Source organism: Pyxicephalus adspersus, chromosome 5 (assembly GCF_032062135.1).
Source record: "Pyxicephalus adspersus chromosome 5, UCB_Pads_2.0, whole genome shotgun sequence".
In the NCBI taxonomy this organism is placed as follows: domain Eukaryota; kingdom Metazoa; phylum Chordata; class Amphibia; order Anura; family Pyxicephalidae; genus Pyxicephalus; species Pyxicephalus adspersus.
In genome coordinates this window covers 82,040,091-82,059,503 of record NC_092862.1, presented here as the reverse complement: position 1 = coordinate 82,059,503, position 19,413 = coordinate 82,040,091, and the positions used below count along the sequence as shown (strand labels likewise).

At 36.4% G+C, this 19,413-nt stretch overlaps 1 protein-coding gene across 3 annotated transcripts in view; it reads right to left on the bottom strand.

Moving 5' to 3' along the window:
• Positions 1-19,413, bottom strand: part of RECK (reversion inducing cysteine rich protein with kazal motifs) — a 205,584-nt gene that overhangs the window by 69,897 nt on the left and 116,274 nt on the right. For all 3 annotated transcript variants that reach the window (XM_072411954.1, XM_072411955.1, XM_072411953.1), the window contains exons 9-12: positions 12,166-12,433; positions 6,665-6,844; positions 2,749-2,961; positions 1,409-1,545 (exon numbers count right to left, since the gene is read on the bottom strand). In XM_072411954.1, coding sequence (XP_072268055.1) covers positions 1,409-1,545; positions 2,749-2,961; positions 6,665-6,844; positions 12,166-12,433 — 798 coding nt within the window. The remainder of the gene's footprint in view (positions 1-1,408; positions 1,546-2,748; positions 2,962-6,664; positions 6,845-12,165; positions 12,434-19,413) is intronic.

Here is a 19,413-nt window from a genome sequence, read left to right as displayed (position 1 = left end):
ACCTTGTGGGAGGATCTAGAATAACTTTGATAAGGAGAAGCGCACACCACAGCCATCTGGATCAGTTGAGAATTTTTGCTAAAAGGTCAGCTCCAACGAGAGACAAATCGGGAACCTGTAAATCAATGGCAACAGGGCAAGCGCTGTCCATTGTCAGCTCATCTGACCCCTGGGCTCGCTGGCAAGAAAACCCGAGATGAATTACTCCAACTTGTGGTTAGTCAAAGATTCAGGGATGCAGGTCCACTTGTGGGAAGAAGGACCACTGGCCCACAGTTAAGGGTTTCTAAAATATAAAACAACTTACTGTTGTCAACTACTGCCCATATTTTTTATAGTACATTTTCAGCTGCCATGGTAATGCCAATTGTCACAGGAACTTTTTTTTTTGAAGACGGTATGTTGAAAAGCTAGAAGACCCTGGGCAACCAGTCTCAGTTCACTCCTGTCTGCAATACTAGACACAACTAAACACATGCTATTGTAACTCTGCGTACAGTGCTGACACTCGTTTAAGGAAAATGTGTTCAATTCCTGTGGCCCCACTGACAAGATTCCTTATACATAAAATATATAAAGCTTTCATTGAGGTATCTCTCCAACATAACTATTAGGCAGATGGCAGGATTTATATTACAATCCAAACATATATTGAGATTGACATACATTTGAGCCACAGGTGGAGTGTTTGTGCAAAGATTTGTGGTTTCTATTTATTTTGTATTTGTGGATTTTTGAAGCACCATGAAATGCTCCAAGGGACCAGCAGCAGGGCTGCCCTTTAGGAGACCTTTTGAAAGCATATGGGGGACTTCACCCAGTCAGTGGACAGCATCACTACACCAGGTAGTGGCCACACTAGTGCAGAGAGTATACATAAGAAAAAGAAACCCTAAGTTTATCTACCAGCTTGAATTTATCTAGTTAGGTGCTGAAAGCGGGAGGGGAATAGGAAAAACCCATTCCTATGCTGACATGGAGCAGGAAAGAAATGTTTATGTTGTCAATTTATATTGTCCATCTTCCTTGCAAATAAACAGTTGTTTGTTAGATACTTCCTGCTTATTACATATGGACACCGCTCGACTCATTCGAGTCAACCATTCAGTACATTACACTGTCTATAAATTCTGTGGGTAAAGTATTTCCAGTAAAATGATTTTAGAAATCAAAATGTAAAAATAAGCTTAAATATTTCAAAAATGTAAAAGTATCCAAATCGTATCTTCCTAGGTACTGTTTCACAATAAAGTGGATTATGTTCAAAGTGTTTTTTTTATCATTTTTGCAAAGAATGCCAAAATGATGCATTACAATCTCAAATACAACAGCTTGAAATGTAAAAGAAATGATGCAAACTAGATTGCAGAGGTTTTTTTTTTTTACAAATATTTAAACTGATACTTACGGAGATAAGTTTCCAATGGAATACAGTCCTCTGTGTCATCAGTGGAAGACAGCATTTCACATATGCTTTCAGCTGTGTGGCTTTCAGGAAATTTACTGTGATCTCCACATTTTCTTAATATTTCCACACAGTCTGTTCTTTTTGGACAAAATGTGAATAATTAGACAATATGCTGTACTAAATTATTTTCCTAAACAGACACATCAAAACATATAGTATACATATGAATACATATGTATACTTGCTTAGTTGATTTTTTGCATTTCCTGTTACACAAAGAAAACCACTTGGTACACGTAAACCATCTTGTGATAGGTTACATGGCAAAAATGATTCACACTGCTTCCTGCAACACCTCCATCAAGGTGAGATGTTACTCTTCTGAACTGGGACTGGAGGCAGGTACCACCACGTGAAAGAGGCAATTAATTTAATATTGGTTACTGTGGAGGCCACTTGTGTGCAATGATTTCAATGTCATGTTGAAGCTAGTTTTTGAATATTTGAGCAGAGTGACGTGCTGTGTTATTTTGCTGGGATTAGCCATAGTCATAACAATACTACTGTCAGTAAAAATATAAGGCTGACTGCAACTGCCTATACTGTGCCAGATACATTTCCCACACACCATTACACCACCACCACAACCATCTTGAACATTTGATACAAGCAGGATAAATCCAAACTTTCATGTTATTGATACCAAGTTCTGACTCTACACTCGCTGCAAAAATAGACTCACTAGATCAGGTATATTTTTCTCTTGTTCAATTGTGGTGTATATTTTAGTCTTAGATGCCTGTTTTTAGCTGTTAGAAGTGGCACCCAATGTGGTCTCCTGCTGCTATAGCTCATCTGCTTTAAAATTCAATGTGTTATGGGTTCAGAGATACTCTTCTGCATACCTCAATTGTAACAAAGTGGTTTATTAGTATTACTGTTGTCTATCAGCTTCAGCCAGTCTGAACATTCTTATCTGGCTTCAGGCTTCAAGAAGACATTTTTGCAATAGAAAACTGACACTCACCTAATTTTTTCACTTTTTCCAAACATTCTTTTTAAACCCTAGAAAATTCTGAAATATGCAGACCAGCTCATCTGGCTCAAACAAGGATGTCACATTCAAAGTCACCTTAATCACTTTTTTCTCTATACTAATGTTTAGTTCAAACTTCAGCAAGCCTTGACAATGTTTACAAGCCTAAATGCATTAGACTGCTTCCATGTGATTGGCTGATTAGTTATTAGCAGAAACAAGTAGTTCAACAAGTAGAAAAATAAAGTGGACAATGAGTGAATATGAATAAAACTAAAGTTGTATAGTAATAGGTTCCACTTACTTGCAAATTATGCTACCCCGAGTTTTACCATGGCAAGGTTTGATTTGCAAAGAGCAAGCAATTGCCTTCCACATTTCTGGATGACACTTTCGAATATCTAGAACTGGAATATTCATGAAAGGCATCTTGATGCTTCCTTTCTCCCATAGCCTCATGTCATTCATCGCTCCTTGGTCTGATTGTGCATTGCAGCTCCTAAATAATTCTGTTGGCCTAAAAATACAGTGTATAATTTTTGTGCACAGTTGGTATCATTTTCTGATGTCCACTGATAAACTGGTAATGGGTAGATAAGCAAACCATATTCTTTGTATCATCATATTTCTATGTAATTATGGCATACTTTACAGACAACTGTACAAAAAATTAAATTCAATGTTAGGAGATGCTTATTTGGCTGACAATCCCATGCAGTGCACCATCGCAGTATCAAGCATCATTTATTCTGTCCAGTGGTGTCACTTGCAGCAGCAATGAGAACACAAAAATAGCAGCAGCAGCCCCGGCTTCCTTTGTCGTGCAGCCTGAGATTTACTTAATCGGCATTCCCCTTCGTGTACTCTAAGGCTGTGCACAGCTGAAAGGGATTTTAGAGGTAGGTTAGTTCCTGACTCTATCCTACGCTGTCATTGGTTTCTAGGTCTTTATATCCTTTCTGCTCACAGTTCCGAGTGTTTGTTATAGCGTTAAACAAGGCTGACTTGCAGCTGGTGTGTGATTTTGTAAGATTTACTGTTGCTGGCCTTGCCTGCTGCCTGAACTGGCCACTTGCCTGTGAACCCAACTGTTTTTGTCTTGCCAGAATAACTCGTCTGGTGGAATGATTACCTGTAAATTACCTGGCTCTGTATTCTGAATTGTCTCTGCTGGAATCTTGGTATTATTATCTGTGCCTCCCAAGGCTAAGTCCCAGCTTGCTATAGGCGAAGAGTGCGGCGTTAGATTGGGGGATTGGTGTCTGTTGATGTGATCGCTAACCCCAGGGCCAGCATGCATACACAACACCAAACACTGTCTCTGTCAGTGTCTCTGAATAGGTTTCCGATAACTCAGAAATTTCCTGCAGGGGTATATCAAGTGAAATCAAAGTTTTTAGGTGCTACCTCAACACAGGCACCTGTGGCCTTCCAAACAGGTGAATAGATTAAAAAAAGGAATAGAAAAAGCTGTTTTTTTCAGGCAAGGTAACGATTGTATTGGGCATACAGCAAATCATACAGACAATCATCAATGAAATTTGATATTCAAGTACATCCAAAATGAATTAAACAACCCCATACAATTTATCATGGGGATGGTGCCTGTCCACTACACACAAATAGCTAATTGCATCTAAGATGAAAAAAAAGTTTTCAATCTCGACCCATATCTCAACCCATAGGCTTCTTCAGCAGATGTACTGAGAACATGACATGGAGTTTGTTATTAATGAGTTTGATCAGTAAGAAGTTGATACACAGATGATAATGGAATGTGCTTTGGAAGAATCATAGTCACTGAATAGGAGACAGTGTGTAGGTTGACAGGCAGTATCACAGGTTGACAGGCACCCCAGCTTTTTCTATTCTTTCTTTTTACCAACTTTGGGGTCAGCAAACTAACAAATAGATAGAAGGAAGGGTGTCACTCTTCTATTTTACTTCCAAACAGGTGACAAAATCATTTGGATTGAGATGAATCCGGATTGAGCAAGATGAATCCGGATACGCCACTCTCCCCTGCCTTTATTAGGCAGGTTCTCTCCCACTGACATTTTCTCATCCACACACTCAACCCTAATGAGGATAGCACATTTACCAGTGATTTCTAGGTACTCTCAGCCCTGAAGCTTCTCTCTAGGACTCCTTGCCTCTTTGGTAAGCATTATTACTTACAACTTCCCCCCTCCCCACTTATGTATTAAACTTTCACAAGATGCTTTTAATAAAACTCCCCTCTAACCACAACTAATGCTGTATATTACATACAATCTATGTCAATATATTTTGTATTACAGACCTTGTTAATATGCATAGTCTACCACTAGGAAAGTAATCCTACACATCAAACCCCATTGATTTGGGTCCCCTAAACAGGACTTCTTAAGAGGACCAATCACCTCTCAACCGCTATCAGGAATTAACTAAGTATTATCGGAATACAATATACATATATCCTTTTCTCTTTCTTAACTGATTGTACGTGATTTCAACATTTTATATACCTACCTTTATCAAACTCAACCATGTTCAGTTATTTAATATAGTCTATTATCATGCCTTCTCTTTACTCCCATTAGGCTCAGCCTTAAAGACTTACCACTTTTTGTTTAATCCTGAAAAATGTACTACGCAAAAGTAAGTTAACCTTAATTCTCTTTATGAACATATGCTTTAATTTTGTTTACAACACTTATATGTACTACTCCTATTAGGTTATTGAAGTAAGTAACTTTTGAAGTATCAGAAGGTACCAGCCCCCCCCCCCCCCCCCCATTTGGGGATCTAAATAAGTTATATATCTTCCTTTATTTCTATGTGTACTTTATTATTTTTCCTTAGAGAAATGTGTTTTCATTTAGCCTTGTAAATATTCAAAATGTCACAACATTGGATAGATTCATATACTGTTTTAAACATATGTGATTGATATTATTCTGTACAGTATATATTCATTATGCATATGTTTATTATTCTATGTACCAATATTTAGACAGTGCTGAATAATCAATAGCCCTGAAGAAGCCAAGCAAGTCGAAACACGTTGGGTTTAAGAACTCTAAAGCTACGTACACACTTCCAATTATTATCGTTGGTAAACGAACGACGAACGATCCTGCACGATATCTGCAAACGATCGTATAGCACCGATCCTGTACATACAGATAACGACACGATCGTTCGTAGATATTGTACACACAATAGATGCGATCGTTTGAGCGATACAGGAAGTGACGTGCACGACAGGAAGTGAACGAACGTTCGTTCATCACGCATGCTCAGACCATGGACGATCAATGAACGATCGTACACACGAACGATGGTCAACGATCGTTGTCCAATCCGATCCGCCGGTCCGGTCGTTCATTTCCAACGACTTTCCTCGTTCGTCGGCGTCGTTGGCTACTTTTTTTACGAACGATTTTTGCCCAATCGATCGTTCGTCGTTCGTTCGTCGTTCATTTTGAACGATAAAAATTGGAAGTGTGTACGCAGCTTAAGCAAACTGACAGTCATATTTATTTTTGTTTTTATTATTCTATGTATAGAAATGGCATCCAAAGTTCATGATGATACAATGGGTTTTTAGATGCAATTGTTCTCAACCAATTATGTATGATGACTGTTTTTTTTTTTTGTATACATAATTACACTAAAATATGCTATATCGTTGCCCTAAAAAAACCTTTCTCTCTTTTTCATTTATACACTAGCTGACCTATCTGAAGTTGGTTATTTGGGGGAGGGCAGTGACACATTTTTTTAGCAACACTGTGTAAATGTAGAGTCTGTATTTTTCTCACTAAACTTCACACATTATGGTTGATTTTTTTTAAAAAAGTAGTGCATATTCACTACCACATTTTATTATATTCCCTTGCATATACCTGACTATACTTACTAAGCTATATGAATGCTCACTTACAAAAAGTGCACATACTACAATGCTTGCCCCTGGCTGCCTTTATTCACCCCTGAGCCTACACCTGTACCCTAGCTGCCATATGTACCTGGCTGACTTCTGCAACTGGCTGTTTTGTACCTGGCTACCTTTAACACCAGACTGCATTCTAACTATTTTTTGCAAGGCTTTTGCCAGCGTTTACAGGCTGTAAAAAACACCTACAAAAGCCGGAAATAAAACAGAGGTATGAACATAGACTAACGGTGCAATGTAAAAAAATATTTCAAACCGAAAAGTTTTCAAGAAGGTTTACCTGTTATTGAAGTTGGTACAAAAGCTAAGGTTCCTACAACCCAGCTGACATGGTTCTCTTACATCTGCTAGGCATGTTAACATTTGTGATTCTGATGGGTTGTATTCACATTCATTATCAAACTTTTGCCAATTTTGAGTATTTCCCCAACTGGTGCTGTAAAGGTTTGTACACAATTCCCTAAAACGATACATTAAAAACACATGGACAAAATATATAATACAAAAAATTATAATAAAATTTACATAAGTTTAAACATTCATTATTCATGACGATCTTTCCTTTGTGAATCGTTTAATTCTCCATGCTCTTGGAGGGGCCATTAGTTTTAGTTAGCCCATTGTAATGTTTTAAAAAGGAACAAAGCAAAGGAATAGCACTCCAAATGATAGTACAAGTTGTAATATCTAGGTGAAGGCTAGCAACCCTACTTTTTATTGAAAGGCAATTAAAAATATACAAACCAGAAACAAGAGCTTTACAGGCATACAAAACATAGGGATTTACACTGAAATGTGAGTCTGCCCCCCACCCCATGTGACATTAAAAACTTGGGATTTTAACAGCATATCTTTATTATCTCAAAAAAGAATATCCAAAGGCATTTTTACAAATATTGACGAAAGAAATATTCTTCCCATATAATAACTTTTCCTATATTCAAAATATAAATCTCATTATCCCCAAGATGAAAGGATTATGGTATCCATCTGGCCCTTTAACAGATGTTCTCTTATTTTAGGGGGCGATATATGTTATTTGAGGTTATACCAATCAAACTAATCAAAAACCTAAAAAAACTATGTAAATGATAGTATTTTAACTTTTATCAATTTAGATATTTTAAAGTTTATGTGTATAAACAATACCTTAGAAGTTTCCAGACATAATATCAATCTCATATAGTCATTTTCCTTTGTTTTTTTTATTCATAACAAAGTTTATCATATCAATAGTATGGCGATTTAAGTAGATAATGAATACCTGAGGTTTAAAGCGGAACTAAACCCAGTTTATTCTCACCTGCTATAGTTACATATTTAGTCAGGTTGAAAAAAAATCCATCAAGTTCAACGAGATGTTCCTTGGATCATTAGCTTCTGGTGTCATTCCTTTACATTACTTTATTACCCAGGTATATTCTGTGCTTCTAGAAAAGCATCCAGCTTTTTCCTAAAGTAATTTATAGAATGTGCTAAAACCAACTTCCTGAGGAAGCCCATAACGCATTTTCACAGACCTTACTGTGAAAAATCCCTTCTTCATGCGGAGATAAAATTTCTTTTCCTCCAGGTGCAAAGAGTGCCCGCTGTCCTTGCAGTGACCTCAAAGTGGAAAATTGTGAAGCTTTTTAGTTTTCAATAATGACCATAAAAAAACTCTGGCTTTAGATTCCAATCCCGCATCAAAATATCCTTAAATAAATTGATTGATTTTGGCTTTCCACAGGGTATTCTGAATGAATAGGAATCATAATATTTAATATTATGGATACCTAATATAGATTATTTGCCAAAAATTTGGAACACTCACCGGTGCATCCTATAGTCAGTAAAATTAATAGTTTGACTGCCCGATTAGGTAAATATATTATTTTTTAAAACTGCTAGTTACTAAGCTCCCTTCCTAAATTTGGTATTCCAAGCATATAATTAACCTTCTAGATTAATTAGATTATTCAGAAGATTTTATTATAGGCACTGCAGATGTTTCTTCTCTTTATATGTGTATCTCACATTACCACAGTTTTAAGTTTTTTTATTCAACAGGTACATTTTATTTACTCACAAGTGGAATATTTTTTTTTATGCCTCACTCTTGCTATGCAAGCACAATTATTTTTGCCCACGCTTTAATGTATGCTTGATTCTACTTTCTTCTGCTTATCAAATAATTTTTAAATAATGTGTCAACACTCCTAAAAAATGTTCTTAGTTATTAAAACTTTGTTACCTTCTGAATTATTATTACCTATACACTAATCAATAGCGTTTATGTAGCAGCACTATCTAAATTTATAAACATCTTACTACCCTAGGGTTTACATATCTCATTTTGGAAGTCCCTGACCCTTCTTTGGGTCTAAACAAGCTCTCTGTGATCATCCTGACACGTGGGATACATAATTATTCCCATTTTCCCTCTTCCTATCTTCTTTATGTAACATATTTTATTTGTTATTTGCACCCAAAAAGCAGTAGTGAAAACATTCCTAACTCCTCGATAAACTCGTTGATAAACACTTGTTGTGTTAAGCTTATACTAATTGGGATTCATAATTACTTATATTGTTAGGATTTAAACACTTTAGCCTTTGTTATACAGTTTTATTATATGAGTGAATACAACTTTTGTACATATACCTGATAAACATAATTTCATTACTTAGTCTGTACCGCAAGACACAGTTACCCCTGAAGAAACCTAATTATTGGCAAAATCAGGAAAATAGATAGTTATAGACTTTTATCTTGGACTTTTTAACTGGCAATTTATTGCTTTAATCACCTTTTGTAGAAGTACTCTGTTTAGGGCTATTTTCTGGCCAAATTGCAATATATTGTAACGAATACTGTTACTGGAGTATTACCAAGTTTTGGTTAAAATTTAAGTATGATGTGTTTGCAAAAAAATACCCCTTTGTCTTTTTTACCCTCCCTGGCAATCTGAATAATAAGAATTTTTAAATATAAAAGCGGTATATTTAAAAATACTTATTATTTTAAATTTCACGCCTTCCAGCCGCACGGTTCCGCCCTCCAGCCTCAGGCTCACAATTAGATGCCAGTCGGCATCTGTGTAGCCTAGCGATGTGCCACGGGTACCATTGGAGGATGCGGCAAGAATGTGGGGACCTGTTAGGAGCCACACTAGGGAATACCACCACTTTTAAATGCTGTTTACAATAGTAATCCAAGTTTACTAAAGTTTTTAGGCACTGATAAGATCTATAGGCATTGTCGAAAGACTAACCATGTTCGGGCGCTCTCACAATTGGAAACAAGATGGATTTATGAATTGAACACCTTACAACCAAAGGTAATGAATATATAAGTTTACATGAATTGTTTTATTGATAAATGAATGCATATATTGAGGATCTTTTATAGTTTGGAATATATTAGGTAATACCCAATAGGGCATTTTTTTTTTACTTTTCATGTTTATTCTGCTTTGATTTTTATGTAAAATATTGGTTTAGGGTATTGCAAGTGATAATATTTAGGATAGAATAATCTGTTGTAAATTATTGTATCCTACTGTGTTGTGATTTTATATGTATATAATTGATTATGATATTCCAATGGTTAAATATACAGGCCAAGTTGTTATTGTATTGTTTTTTTTTGTATATTGAAAGGGTTAAACCACTACCTGATGAGTAAATGCAAAGGAAAAACACCACCCCTAATGATGTCTTTTGAGATGAAACTTGTTGGGAGGAGTTTCCTGGATGCCTGTTATGCTAGCACTTTATTCTTTTGGAAAAACGTGGTTACTGCTCTCCATTATTGTTACACATATGTCCCTTTGTTTGTTACTTTTAATAAATGGTCAAAAACTATTTGTGTTTTCTTGTATGTTTTTCCAGGAGGTGTCAACACATTAATTTAAGATGGTAACTGAGTAAATAACACAAAGGCTTGTCAAGTAGATGTGGCTGTTACCTACATTTATTGAAGTCCTTGAACTGAACTGAGAACACCAGGGTTCTTTAAGTGAAGTGTGTGTCCCGTATCTAGATTCATTAAAGACAGGAACTGAACAGATAACATTAAGTCAAACAGGAGCTGCAGCATTGAGTGAGATTGTTGACTGTGTAACCTGGTGTGCAGTGATTCTGGAGTATAAGAACTATACTCCTGATTCTTTCATGAGTGAATTCAGCTGCCATTTGGAACAAAAGGACTTTTATTTAAATTATTTAAACCTATTAGGTTATATAGTATACTAAACAGATTAGTCCTTGGCTTCATCCTACCCTGCCAATGGAGCTGGACCCGGGCCTTACAGCTAATATAAGTCACTAAATTAATTGGGAGCTTTTATTCTTAATGATCCCTTTCGTAAATTACGCATTAAGTTTTTCCCTCTCCTTCTATGCCGGTCCATCCGTGGACCTGAATCGGTGGAGTATGAATTCTAACCAGGTTTGACAAAACCAATGTAGTTAAAATTAATATTTTACAGCGCATCGTATATTTCTTACAGACCCTGCCGGTATCTTCCTAATTTTGTAATGTAGGTATTTAAAGTTATATGGGATAACAAGGGTCTGCACTGCACTGGGAGACAGTCCCTTTTTCATCCCTAAACTGTGGGTGGTTTAGCAATGTCTAAATTTTCTCTTTATTATATAGCTGCTCACTTGGCCAGGGTAGTAAGTAGACTTTTGACATGCAGGCATGTAGACTTTTAACAATAGATCATCGTAGAACAATTTTTTTCTCAGCATAGCTCTCCATTTGCTGCCATGGGGCCCAATATCCTTTGCCATAGAGATTCTTTGCGTATTTGCAAAAAAAAAAAAAAAAGTTCAAAATCTGACATTTAACCAGTTCCTTCCCCTCTATACTCTCTGGTCCTAGCAATGTGTTATCCTGCCCAGGGTTTGAAGACCCTGTTTTTCCCAGGATAAAATAATAATATAAGATAACTAAGGCTAAACACTTTAAACTCCACGGTTGTTGAGTCTTCAAGGAGATTCTCAATTTTGAAAATGCCTGGTTAATCCTGTAATTCAAGCAGGCCTTGCAACTTTCCAACTTCCTGCATTCCCTCCCACTCAGAGTGAACTTTACCTGCTCCTTGACAGCATTTCAAATGCGTTGTACTGGGCGGTGTTCACCATATATCTGACCCTCAATGCTCCTACTCAGGAGTATACTCCGTCTAGCCAGTGTTCCTGCAAAATGGATCTAGTGCAGATATTCACATCTCGAAACACATCTCTTGACTCAAAAGTTTTTTGTTAGAAGTAATACTTAAGAGCTGGGATATCAAATTTTATCCTGTTGGCATAAAACACCAGAACAGTATGATCACATCTGTCTTGGAGATGTGTTGGACGTTCAATGAAGCACCTGGTACAGTGTTACATCTTTTCTGGTCATGCCCACCATTAGGAATTTTTTTACAAGGTACAGAAGTTGGTTCAACAATTTACTGATTACATTGTTCCAGATGACCCTGTTTTTTTCTATTGCACCACAACACATTTTTTCCAAAGACATACCTACACTCACCACATTAACTTGGTAATGCTGCCAGAGAATGCATGCCATTGCTATGGCGACAAACTACTTCACCTACTATACAATTGTGCCTGCGAAAAGTCCAAGATATTATTCAGTACTTCAGCTGCCTGCGTAATATAAAGTAAATGCTTATAAAAACTGATGGGTGAAACCCTTTTTTATCTTTAGGGAAGTTCTAAGACCAAGCTAAGTCCTAGGAAATACCAAATATAACTAGCATTACTTTAAATTGTTACCACTTACCTACACTTTGATGAATTTGCTTTTGAGCAACAATGCAGTTTAGCTCCATCAACTCCTGTAGAAGGTGGAGGAGCTATAGTAATCCCAGGATGAGCTGACCTTGAGCTTTCTAGAAAGCATTGCCAGAGTGGATCTTGAGGCAGAGGCATGGTCTTACAGGCTGCAATAAGGTTATCAACAATCTCAATCTCAGTTCTTTTAGTCATTAGAATTCTTTTGCAAGCTGTTTGACAAGCATGATCCTCAGCTCTGTCACAACAGTATATACCTATAAAGCAATTTCAAAAAGAATATATGAGAAAGTATCTGCAATATAGTATACATAAATAGTAGCAGCTAATATGTTCACCCTTTTAAACCATAAACACAAAAATACACCACCATTCTATATTTTCATAGAAGTTAAGTTGCAATTTTTCTCCATGTTTTCTGAGAAAAGAAGGTGTAATCTTTCTCCATGTATTCTAAGTAAAGGAGGCCATGGAGACCATACATGACAAATACTAGGCCAAATAAAGAGGTCTGTGTGTGTGTGTAGGGGGTTTGTTCAGCAACAGTAAGCCATTTGATTTAGTGATTAGAATTTTAGTTACCTTAATCAGTACTATCTGCTTCATGAAGACTGTAATAAAAAAAGCAAGGAGATGTGGAGTTTTTCTAATAGGCAACAAGGAATAGAAAAGAAAATATGTAAGTATTTTCCAATAGTTTAAAATTACTTACCCCTTACACAAGTGGATATGCGTCTGAGTGTTTATACCCTCTCTAGCAGTTCTCAGAATGTTAGGTAGTGTATATATAGTGTGTTGGAATTCCATACCACCTCAAAAGCAGTTTATAATTACTGTATCTCATAACTGTGCCTATTCAATACAAATGAGAGTTGATTTTTTTCTGTTTCCCACTCAGTAGCTGAATTACTGGTAACTGCTACAGTAAAAAAACAGAAAATTGAACTACAGTGGGTGAAGAAGTTTTGATGGAAAATAGTCATTAGAGTGCATTGAGGTAATTCATCACTTTCAGTGGTTGTGGGTTGTAGTGATGTGATAATGTGACATAGCTCTTAATAAATGTTTTAGGTTTAGTATTTTTCTGTTTAATCATTATTTTAATGTAATAAAAAATGTACTGTCATTTAAACGAAATCTGTTATGAGAGGAAAAGTGTGTCTGCCATAGCTGAGCACTCCTTTTGAGAATTTCTATGTTCTCTGGCTGTCATGCCAATGGTTTGGCTTTAGTAATTTCCGAACAGCTGATCAAGTTGAGACATTTTATTCTTTACACTTTTCAAGACACATATTTACAACATGCACATATTTACATGTATTGTCACTGAATTTATGCTTTTGGGGGACACTGGCTATATGAGGAAACATTTTTTGTAACCCTAAATTAAACAGTCATCATATGATGGTAATTTGCATATAGTTTTGTACAAAATGTTGTTACACTCAGTGCGGCAGAACAAATACTTCCTATGATTTGTATTGTGACAAATTTGTATTAAAGTTAGGGAAAAAATAATCACATCCTATTCTTTTACATAGGAAATGCTTCCACCTGGTAACAGCCAAACCGGATAATCCTCATAGTAGGATAAATACAGTAAAACCTTCAGCCTTGACTGGGGCTGTTACTTCAAAAGGCTGAATTGTCTGACATAAAGAATAACATTGAAGTCTTGTTACACCTCTGGTAACGAGGCTTACTGAATTAGTAGGTATCATGAACAGAAGTGATACACGTGTATAGGATGAAGTGTAAAAAAACACAATTACTACTTAGAGTTCCACTTTGAGTTAGTCATATAGGCAAAAGAATTCTTAACCAATTGGTTGATTCTGTATATTAAGGACTATAGCCAGACACACACAGTTAACAAGCATTTTCTAAAAAAAAAAAAAAAACATCATGGTTTTTCTAATAGTTTTTTTTTTAATGAAACAGGTAATTGTATGTAAATGTCCACTGTTCATCTGGTCACGTGCCCAAATTAATCAATCGGGTGCTAAAATTATAAGTGAAATGGGAATTAATCCACGAAATAACATCAACATAATATCGAAATAACATAACATTACTGATGAATCCACCTCCTTCATCTGCCTGCACCTAATCTGCATTTTCCTTTATTCCAACAGGTATGTCACTCATTCTGACTACGTTCATGAACTGTTTTATCCATTTATGTTGCAATACAATCCAAATCTGACTGTTTATGATATGTCACCCATTCTGATTGCCTGAATGCATTTTAAATGTACTCATAGCACAAATTTAAATTTGGCCATTATCTGTTAACTATATAGTAACATAGTAGGTTAGGTTGAAAAAAAGACATCAAGTTCAACAACTAGGGAAATAAACATATCCCAGATAAAAAAAACCTTATGGACATAGTTGGTCCAGAGGAAGCCAAAAAAACCCTGGTACAATTTGCTTCAACAGGGGAAAAAAAATCCTTCCTGATGCCTTAAAACCCAGTTATATTCTGTGCTTCCAGAAAAACATTCAGCTTTTTCTTAAAGTAATCTATAGTAGTTGCTGAAACGGCTTCTGTAGGGAGCCTATTCCACATTTTCACAGACCTTACAGGGAAAAATCCCTTCCTTATCCGGAGCTTAAACTTCTTTTCCTCCAGACGCAAACTGTGCCCTCTTGTTCTTTGTAATGATCTCAAAGTGAATAATTGGGAAGAGAGTTCTTCTCAAACGTCTCTTCTCAAGGATGAATAGATTGAGTTCAGCTAATCGCTCCTCATAGCTGAGCTCTTCCATTACTTTTATTAGTCTATTTGCCCTTCTCTGCACTCTCTCCAATTCCACAATGTCCTTTTTGTGAACTGGTGCCCAAAACTGGACTGCATAATCCAAATGTGATCTGACCAATGCTTTGCACAGGGGCAGGATTATGTCTCCATCTCTGCAGTCTATTCCTCTTGATACAAGAAAGTATTTTGCTAGCTTTTATTATTGCAGCTTGGCATTGCATGCTGGTAGTAAGTCTATCATCATCAGACACAGGCTGGCGCTCTGACACAAATAGATTCACTTCATGAAAACAGATTTTAAGGAATTGGTCTGATAAGATTCAGTCCCTTGACCCACTGCCAGAAGGTGGTATGCATCTGATAGGTGGTATGCATCTGATCTACCAAAACCCCCCGATCCTTTTCCATTTCTGACTCCCCTAAATGAATTCCCCCAAGACAGTATGAAGCATGCATGCTCCCTTGCATAACTTTACATTTAACTATATTAAATGTCATTTGCCACTTGGCTGCCCAATCAAACAGTACATCCAGGTCTGCTTGTAGATTATACACATCCTGTATGGACCTAATTCCATTACATAGTTTGGTGTCATCTGCAAACACAGAACTTTTAATCCCAAACTCTATATCATTTATAAAGATGTTAAACAGTAAAGATCCCAACACGGAACCCTGGGGTACACCACTAATAACCTTAGACCATTCAGAGTATGAATCATTAATTACAACTTTCTGTATGCAATCTTTAAGCCAGTCCTCTATCCATTTACAGATTGACTTTTCTAAACTTATCAACCCTAACTTGCATATTAACCGTCTGTGTGGTACTGTGTCAAATGCTTAAGCAAAGTCCAAGTACACAATATCAACTGCTATTCCACTGTCTACATGTTTACTTACCTCCTCATAAAAAGAGAGTAAATTTGTTTGACTTCTGTCTTTCTTGAAGCCATGCTGACTATCAATTATAATATTATTTTCTAGCAGAAACTCCCCTATGTGGTTATCAAACTCTCTAAGACCTTTCTAACTATGGACGTTAAACTAACGGGTCTTTAGTTACCTGGTAATGACTTTGCTCCCTTTTTGAAGATAGGAACTACATTGGCCTTATGCCAATCCATCCATACCTTGCCAGTGACTAAAAAGTTTCTAAAAATTAGAAAAATTTGGCTTTGAAAAAAACTGAGCTCAGCTCTTTGAGGACACGTGGATGTAATCCATCAGGTTCTGGTGCTTTGTCAACTTAAATTTTTTCCAGCTGTTTCTCAATCATATCAAATCTGAGCCATTGTGAATATTTAAGGCAGTGGCATTGCTATTATGAGTTTGAACTTGAGCTCTGCCATTTTCCTTCGTGTACACAGCTAAAAAAAAAGTGTTTAGTAAATCTGCCTTGTCTTTATCCCCAGTTACCAAGCCAGAGACATTCTTTAAGGGGCCTACATGCTCAGATCTGATCTTTTTGCTTTGGGGTTTGCTTTACTTTCATTTGCAATCTGTCTTTCATTTTGAAGTTTTGCACATTTTATCTCCATTTACATCTTTTGTTATATTCTTTATAGGTTTCAAATGATAAGGGTGATCCTTCATTTTTATATTTTTGAAATGCCCTTTTCTTGTTCCTTATGGCTTTTTTTAACATTAGCTGTGAACCAATTTTAGCCTCTTAAAACTTATTACCCATTGGAATATATTTTTCAGTTTGCTTTTGTAGAACAGACTTGAAACATTCCCATTTCTGTTCTGTGTTCTTTGAGGTTAATATTGTCTCCCAGTCAAAGTCACAGAGAGCTGCCCTTAATATTGGAAAATTTTATGTTGGGGCTTCTATAAACTGTACCATAAAATTATCTTTAAATTCACAAATTTCCTCCCTTTTGCTGTTCCTGTAGTGCCATTACTCCAGTCAATGTCAGGGTAGTTGAAATCTCCCATGAATACAACACTTCTACTTTTTGCTGCTTTTTCTATCTGTGCTAGTAGTTGATTTTCTATGTTTTTCTTAGTACTGGGGGGCCTATAGCAGACTCATCATTAATTGTGTGTTATTCAACCCCACATTCAACTCCACCCATAATGCCTCATCCTCATCGCTTGTTCCATCAGCAATTTCCTCTTTCACATTCACTTTTAGATCACTTCTCACATACAGACAGACACCACCACCCTTTCGATTGACTGTCTTTACGAAAGAGAGTATACCCAGGAATATTGACAGCCTAGTCATGCGAAGAACAAATTCGGGATTTAGCAATGCCAACTAGATCATAATTCTCCTCATTCATTAAGGCTTCCAACTCCCCTATCTTGTTTGCTAGACTTCTAGCAATGATGAACAGGCTCTTTAAACCATTGCTGCTTTTACTATCATTGTTCGCCAAATCATTTTGTTTTTCAGTACAACTAGTACTGCATAATCCAATGTTGGATCCCTTTTTTGGATTTTGTTCCAGTGGAAGGTTAGTTTTTTTTTTTTTTCTTGATGGTTGTTTCAGCCTTCCCCTGCAAGATCTATCTCTGGCTCAATCTTGCCAGCTTTGTGGTCCTTTTTTTTTCTTTTTTCTTTTAACTGGTAAAGTCTGACATATGGATGACTCCTAGGTACAAACGGGGCTTCCGTGCTCGTTTGTGTGCAAGACGCAGGATGGTTGGGGGGTGGTTCACATGACTTGCAGAAGAAATCTTTTGCTAAACACAGCTGACAGAGACTGAGCTCTTTTGCAACATCTTGTAAATCTTTAATGACCAAGACAAACTCTGCAGTTGTTTATTTTTGCATATCAAAGCATAGCTTGCTCCAGAAGTTAATGAATGTCTAGGCTTTATAAGATTCTTTTTTTCTTTTACTCACAGTGAGGATTTTATACAGTAACTGATACCACACTCCCTAATAATATGTGGAGACAAGCATCTGTCCTATTTGCATTTATTAAAATAATGTACCTGTTCCGACTTACATACAAATTCAACTTAAGAACGTTCCTTGTATGTAACCTGGGGACTACCTGTACAGTATATGTCATACAATATATGATCAGACTTTTTGCTCCTCTGGTGAGTAATTATCTTGGTGTATTTTGGTGAAATATATTTTAAAACCGTTACTGAAATAAGTTTTGTTATGCTCATTGTTTCATTCTTTTGTGGAACTCATCTACTCTCATCACTGACGTCTCCACACAATATTATTAGCAAAGGTAAGCACCTTCGCTTAGTCTGAATGTCTGAATGCTCAAAGAATAAACAAATTTTACACTACTAACTACCTGACACTATTATCTTTCTTCAGCATTACCTTTATTACTAACCCTCTCCGTTTTTTTTTTATAACAGAGCCACAAAAACAAATGTGATAAAAGTTCTTTTTTGTAGTTCCAAAATGGTCAGCTAGTTGTGATCAAGCCAGAGAACTTCCAAGTTGGGCCAACTCTGGTACATAGAGACATCTTTAGGATGATTGAGAAGTTCAACCCATCTGGGGAAATGATATAACCCAAGAAATGAATTTGTGTTTTTTCAAACTTTTCTCCAGTTTGATATTTAGATATTTGATTTAGATTATCTAAAAAATAAAGATATAATTCAGGTGGGCTATCACAAATTAGAATGTTTTGGAGTTAGTGGCCCCCGGAAAATTATTTTGTGGTAATGTCGAGGTTATTTTTCTTGGGTGGTTCAGAAAGAGTCCTTGATATTGCATCAGCCTTATCTTTCTTGATCCAGGTCAGTAGGAGATGATAAAGAAAAACGAGGGAAAAACAAGGCCCATTGTGCTTATATAGAGGTCAATCTTTGGCAGAGCGAATAAACTATAGATTTTTATCATCTGTAAGGACAGTCATCGGTGATTAGCCCCTTACAGGAGTTGTCTCCATTTAATAAAATTCTCCTTAATTGCTAGGAGTTCCTTATTACCAATGTTATAATTCTCAGCAGAAGACATTGAACGAGGAAAGTATGCACATGGGTGAAGCTGCATTTTATCCCCTACTCGTTGCAAATGAAAGCTCCAATGGCAGCATCTGAAGCATCCACTTCTACAATGAAAAGGGAGTTCAGGATTGGGATGAACCAATATAGGAGCAAAAAAGGACCAAGTTTTTAGTTTGTAAATGCAGCCTGTTCCTTTGGAGGCCTCAAAAAGGTGGGTAATGGTAATTGGTGCTATCACTTTGATGTAATCCCTTTTTGTAAAAAATAGCAAATATAACAAATTGTTGAATTTCCCCATTTCCTCTAGCAGGCCACTCACAACTGCTTTGGCCTTATCAGGGTCCATGCTCAACACATCTGGGGAAATGATATAATCCAAGAACTGAATTTGTGTTTTTTTAAACTCACATTTCTTCAGTTTCATGTAAAGTTTATTCTTCCTCAGTCGACTATGCAGACATGCTTGTGATGCTCCTGTTGATTATCTAAAATATAAAGATATAATCCAGGTAGGCTATTACAAACAGATCTATA